Genomic DNA, 6,589 nt, shown 5'->3' on the forward strand with positions numbered 1-6,589 from the left:
CATGTAGTTGTTGTAATAGGTGTTAATTAATGATCTATATGGATAAAGTGTTATAATAAAAAACGGCTAATGTCTGAAATAAATATTTCTAATGTAGGATACGCCTGAATGCTCACATTTAAAACAAAAAGTATTTTATGCGCTGAACATAGCCATTCACAGTTCAGCTTGAACTTACCTGAACACACTTTTCCTGTATGTTCAATGCTTCCCTTTTATCTCTTCTTCAACGCCAAATCAGACACCTCAGTTAAAAAAAAAAACTCGTGCATTGAAAATTTTTCTCATCTAATTTGTTTATAAAATAATAAAAATTACAGCTAAATTTTTAAAACAAAACCAAACCAAAACAATGTCAAAATCATCCCAAAACAAACACAATATAGCTACCAAAAGAATTACCGCCGAACAAACAATAATTATTATTCGTTTAATTAAAAAATACAAATGCATTTGGGACAAGAAGCACCCAGATTTTCGGAAGCGCCAAGTACGTTATAATACTTTTAAAAAAATTGGAAGTTATTTTCAATTAACGCCCGAAGATGTTAGTCGAAAATATAGACGGTATAGAGATTGCTATATTCAAGAACTCAAGCATTTGCAAGAGAAGAAAAAATCATACACAAGTGTGTTTTATTTTGACGAAATGGACTTCTTGCGGGATCAAGTGAAGCATCGTTCTTTGACCAACAAAGACACTAAGTATTCAATAGCATGTTCTGATGGGGTTAATTCTGGTGATAAATCTGATACGGATGAAGAGTAATGATTTTTTTCAAGTATTTATTGGAAATTAATTAATTAATTAATTTAACCTGTCATTATTTTGTAATTTGTAGCTTGCCAGTAGAGTCCCTGGAAGATGAATTTACCTTAGAAGAGCCTATGGAGGAATTCCAATTCTCTAGCAATGAATCTGATAATTCGAAAGAAGAAGAAGAAGAAGCACCTGCAATTGAACAACCTATTAAAATTAAAGAAGAAGTTGTTAATGAAGAAATGGTTAGGAATGAAGAAACTACAATTAACGACGATAATGATCCAATTGAAGAAATACGAGAAGAAAATGAAATGAAAACACTAGCAAAAAATGATAAAACAGATGAGTTTGACGTTTTTGCTGGATACTTGGCCTCTCAACTAAGAACAATGGATAAGCTGTCAGCGTTAGAGACTATGGAGGAATTGCAGGGAGTTATTTTTAAACGAAGGATAGAAATTTTGAAAAGAGATAGGAAAAGTAATTAAGATTTTTAAAAGTAAATTGTTATAAACAAAAGTCCTAAGATCCTTTGATCTGGGGAATGTGAAAAATTCGTTTAGATTTAAGATCAGAAATGGTAGTAGTTTTAAATTTACATACAATTAAAAAAAATATATAAAGTTTTAGAAGTTATTTAAACAAAAAAAACGAAAATAGTCGTATTAGTGAGGCGGCTTAGCATCTAAATCGTGCACTTTGTGATAAAAGCATGAAATTTATATCTTTGGTAGTACTCAATATAAGAGTTATTTTGAGATATTGGGCCACCTTGTATTCCATCCGGAAGGGAAGATACAAGACTTTTTCTGTGTTGCACTCGATTTGTTTCATATCACATAGTATAGGCAATGAAACATTTGTATTAATATGATACATGAAATCAATACCAAAATGTCTCGACCATCATGTAAAAAGTTATTGGACTCTTTATGAATCTTCTTTTACTCAAAGAGCAAGAGTCAGAATATTACCAAGTACTCCTTGAAAAAAAGTGGTTGGTTGATAAAATTTCGTGTGGACGTTTCATATACCATAGACAAAAATAATAAAATATGTCCATCAAAAAATTTCAGGTCAAAGGGTGTTTTTTTTTTAGCAAGAAAGAAACACTTTTGAAATGGTACCATTGCAGCACATGGACAATTTTTGCATTTTTTTGAACCGCATATATATTTTATACATCGTATGAGCATCAAAAGTAATCAAAAAATGAATTATATTTACCATGGAATATTGAATTTTCATGCAAAACTTAAATTGCTTGCTTTTATTTTTTATTAAATTTTCATACAAATTAATATTTTAAAGGAGTGAGGTGCATAAGTAAAAGTATGAAAAAATAATTGTGCAGTTTGTGATAAAGGGATCAAATTAATAGGATTGTTAATACAATATGTAACCCTCATTTTAAGATATTCGGCCACTTAATATTTTGCCTATGGGCAATTCCATGGTAACTCACGTTACATTCACAAAAATTTCCAACACATAAATAATTTTTTTTTTTCAATTTTAATGTAAATTGATACGAAATTACTATCCATGAATGGAGCATAACAATTACTTTCATAATTAACTAAAAAAATTGTCTTTATTTTTAACATTTGCTTGGGAAAAATAAAAGTTTGATGGTAACTCACGTTACAAAAATCGGACACAAATTTTAAGAGTCCGACAGTATGAAGTTTTTATGTGAAATTAAGAATCTTAATTTGTTTTCAATGAAGATTCCATACATACAAAATTACAAGCTTTTAATATGAGTGACAAAACCAAACATTTTTTCAATATTTCGAGGAAAAATTTAAAAATATTTAGGTAACTCACGTTACATTATTTTGGTAACTCATGTTACCTGCGATTTGTGGTTCCAAAAGTAAAGAAAAGATGCATTTTCACTCAAGTTTTTTTTTAATCGAATAGTGTGTAACGAAGCTTGCTTAAATGTTAACTTATTTTAGCACTCACGAGGGGATATTGTCATCGTCACTATTAGACTCATCATATTTTCAGTTTGCTTGTATTTCCGTCATTTTCATGTGAAATTCTTCTGTTGTTGGCAAGCTTATGCTATAAAAATGCTTTAAGATTATTAAACTCCCTGAATTTTATGTCTATCCATAAGGGAATACAACAAAAAATCTTTTTTTGCAACTTGCATAAAGAGTTGCCGTTTGTAAATAGTAATTTGCTAATAAAAAAAGTAAAAAAGACTGCATAATTTGTTCAAAATTCCTGTCCACTTTTTCATGGAATTACCCCTATGCAGATACCATAGAGCCATCTAATAATCACAAATTTCACAAAACTTCATTTAAATTGCTTTTTGTGCATCGTTATAAACATCCTCATTGGTGAAATATTAAGTGGCCCAATATCTTAAAATGAGGGTTACATATTGTATCAATCCTATTAATTTGATCCCTTTATCACGAACTGCACGATTGAACTCTTTTTTAATGCTAAGCCGCGTCACTATATCAAATAATTTAAATTATAAAGAAAAACACATTAAATTCTTCTAAAGTGGTGATTTTATTATGGAAACTCCAGTTTCTAATGCATTCCGATTTTACTAATTGTGCCCTTAATTATTAAAGTGGACTAAGTCACTGTAAAAAAAAGGATTGAAATTAGCATAATAGCATAAAACTTATAATTTAAGGTTTAAACCTCATTTAAAAGCGAAATTGCAGTAAATAGACTTATTTATTGTTCTATTTATTGTTTCAAAAAAGAAATCCATTAAATTTTTTAAATAAAATTATTAAATTAGCTTGTTTTGCAACAATAAAAAAAGTGACTTATAGTCCACTTTCGTAATTATGGGCACAATTCTTTGTGACTCATAGATTTCTTTATTTATATCTTTTAGTTTATCTTGGATCTGCATATGAAAAGAACGAACTTTAAACAGGAGGATCGGGGGATCTTATATACATATGTACATAGTTACATATAAGGCATCACAGTAATCCAGGAAGTGCGAAGACCGGCTATTCGGGTATGGTGTTATGATAAAAGCCAGGTTTTAAACAAAGAATCACGTGCTTGAAATATAATAAGGGAGTACCTTGTCACCATATACTTTTGGGAAAAATTTAAAAATATCACACTAATCTATGCCCATTTCTTATCTTTTAAACCAAGAAAAGATTATATGGGCTTGAATTCCATGACAACCCACTTTTAAAAAAAGTACGTGACGATAATATAAATTTTACTATTCAAGACATATATTATATTTCGCCGGTAAATCAAAGATCCGGGGAAATTCTTGAAACAGAAAATGATAACCTGAAAATCATAGAGGTTAAAACTATCATAACTTCTATTCTTGACAATTTTATTTAACTTTTATTTTTTTTTATTGTTATTGTAAAACGTATAACAAAAAAATGTATTCATTCAGTCATTCATTAATCTATGCCCAGCAGAAGAAATGACCAAATCACGGGATCATTCTGTCCTTCTTTAGAAGCCGCCTTGTAACGAACTTGTATTGTTAGATAGCGGTAGTACTTTTGTTGTTGAGTTTTTTTTAGTCTTGCAAAATTGAAAATTAAGAATTAGTGCTACCCATAAAGTGATGGTTTTCATATCATCAAGAGAATTATAACACATGTTGAGCAGAAAGAGAGCCCCATGAATGGAAGTCTTGAAAAGTATAAATGCATCTGTCCCTCCTTAGCCTCTGAATTGGAACATCTCTAGATGTATGCATATTTTATTTGTGGAACGATACCGCATGAAGAATAAAGGCCTAATTAATGTGCAAGAATGAAAGGAAACAACATTTTACCGCCGAATCCGAACAGAGATGCAATTTTTCATGACATAATAGTCCTTGAAAAATTATTTTGGGGGTGATCAGGATTTCAACCAGACCTCTTACGTTGTAGTGTAATTATTGGGCCATGGAGAACTACGTCTCCAGATGTATGTATGTCTTCTCAAAATCTCTTAAAATTTGGCTGGTTAATTATTGTCATCCCCTACAAGCCCCTTTCAAGCTAAAGGCTTGGAAAATCTATCATTGACCAAATCTTCACTCTCCGGTAGATTTTGGATAAACAAAGAAGCTTCACCATCTTTTTCAACGCTTTTTAAGTCTCATAATGAAAAAAAAGTATATGATTTCATCGAGGAGAGAAATTCAACATCGTCGGACAAAATGAAGAAAGGCTCAAAGTACATTCAAAACTTTGAATGATTCCGGAACACCAGTTGAAATGTATGTAAGTACGCTGTATTTCTACTAAAGTTGAATTGAATATTAAATGATAGGTGATAACGTCTGCTCTGCAAAATTAAATATCCATAGCTTAAGTTTTGTCATGCACCATATTTTAAAGTTAGGAGTGTTAATCGCTTCAGTTCCAGTAATCATAGGAATTCGCACAGCGAATGGTCTTGTGGTGCATACAAAGGAACAAATCGAAAATTTGAGATTTTCAATTTAGGGGGCGTTGTAACCGCCCATTTTCGCTGAATTTTATCAATTATTTTAGAGCATTTTTGATTATCGTAGAATCTTGAAACTTTTTAGAATTGTATAGCTAATAGACAAAAGGAACAAAATTCAAATTTTTGAATTTTAGCCAGGGGGCGTGGTAACCGCCAATTTTCGCTGAATGGCCATCAAACATTATAGAGCACTTCTGATAGAATATTACAGATTGTTAGAATCTTATACCTTTCAAAAAGTAATGAAATCACAACAAAAACATAACTGTTAAAAAAAGCCAAGTTAAGTCTTTGTAAAAAATAAGTTTAAAACAAATTGATTTAAAAAATTGATTTAAAAAAAAATGTTATCCGAATCAGGATATTTTTACATATCAATTACAAAAATGCATTTGAAATTAAAAAATTGTATTAATTGCAACTGAAAAATATTTGCTTAGAAAAAAAAAAAATAAAAAAAAAGAAAAATATTTGTATTGAAAAAAAAAAAAAAATATTTATTGCAACTAAAAATATTTTGCATTAAAAAAAAAATTGTATTGCAAATGAAAGAAATTTGCATTGAAAATGAAATTTTTATTGCAAATAAAAAATGTTCTACATTGAAAAAAAGAAATTCAATGATAAGTGCATAGAGGACTTCCTCTATGGATAAGTGTGTGCATTAAATACTACAATTTTGAATATTTGACCATACATTAGGTTCAATGTTGCATTGAATACAGAATTTTTTTTATTTGCAATACAATTTTTTTTTCAATGCCAAATATTTTTATTTGCAATAAAAATTTTATTTTCAGTGCAAATTTTTTTCATTTGCAATACAATTTTTTTTTAATGCAAATTATTTTTAGTTGCAATAAGTATTTTTTTTTTATATGCAAATATTTTTCAGTTGCAATAAAATTTTTTTTATTGCAAATATTTTTCAGTTAGGTACCTACAGTAAATATTTTTTTTTCAATAAAAAGTTTTTTTTTTGCAATAAATATTTTTTTAGAAGTTTGTAATGGAGAGCAAATGCATCAATAATAAAATGATTTTTTACAAGCCTGTTCCGGATACAATATTTTTTTTTAAATGTTTCATTATATTAAAATTAAGGTTATTAACGTTGCTAAACCTAAATGTTGAAACTAAAACAAATGCAAAAAAAGTCTTTTTGAAATGAAATTTTATTCTGGTTTTTAATCATTTATTTTTTTTTTTAATAAAAAGAATCATTTTCACATTAAATCATATACCTACCTACTATTGCTCCAAAATAAAATAAGTTAAAAAACATTAATTATTTTGAAATAACGAAGTATTTTATTGGTCTAAAATGATTGGTCGACTACTACACGAGTCTCTTCT

The 6,589-nt window shown here is 28.9% G+C and overlaps 1 protein-coding gene across 1 annotated transcript; it reads left to right on the plus strand.

Annotated features, from left to right (window-relative positions):
• The first annotated feature begins 222 nt into the window (after positions 1-222).
• Positions 223-1,383, plus strand: LOC129914439 (uncharacterized). The gene is made up of 2 exons (XM_055993701.1): positions 223-765; positions 843-1,383. Exons 1-2 carry the CDS (start codon positions 353-355, stop codon positions 1,249-1,251), a joined length of 822 nt encoding a protein of 273 aa, XP_055849676.1. The 5' UTR covers positions 223-352; the 3' UTR covers positions 1,252-1,383.
• The last annotated feature ends 5,206 nt before the right edge of the window (positions 1,384-6,589 follow it).

Source organism: Episyrphus balteatus, chromosome 3, assembly GCF_945859705.1.
Source record: "Episyrphus balteatus chromosome 3, idEpiBalt1.1, whole genome shotgun sequence".
Lineage (NCBI taxonomy): Eukaryota > Metazoa > Arthropoda > Insecta > Diptera > Syrphidae > Episyrphus > Episyrphus balteatus.

What these genes read in the sequence shown, in the direction of transcription:
- LOC129914439 (XM_055993701.1), top strand. Translation starts at nt 353, where the DNA reads ATGTCAAAATCATCCCAAAACAAACACAATATAGCTACCAAAAGAATT. An exon ending in AAATCTGATACGGATGAAGA is followed by an intron (nt 766 to 842) that starts GTAATGATTTTT and finishes TGTAATTTGTAG; the next exon opens with CTTGCCAGTAGAGTCCCTGG.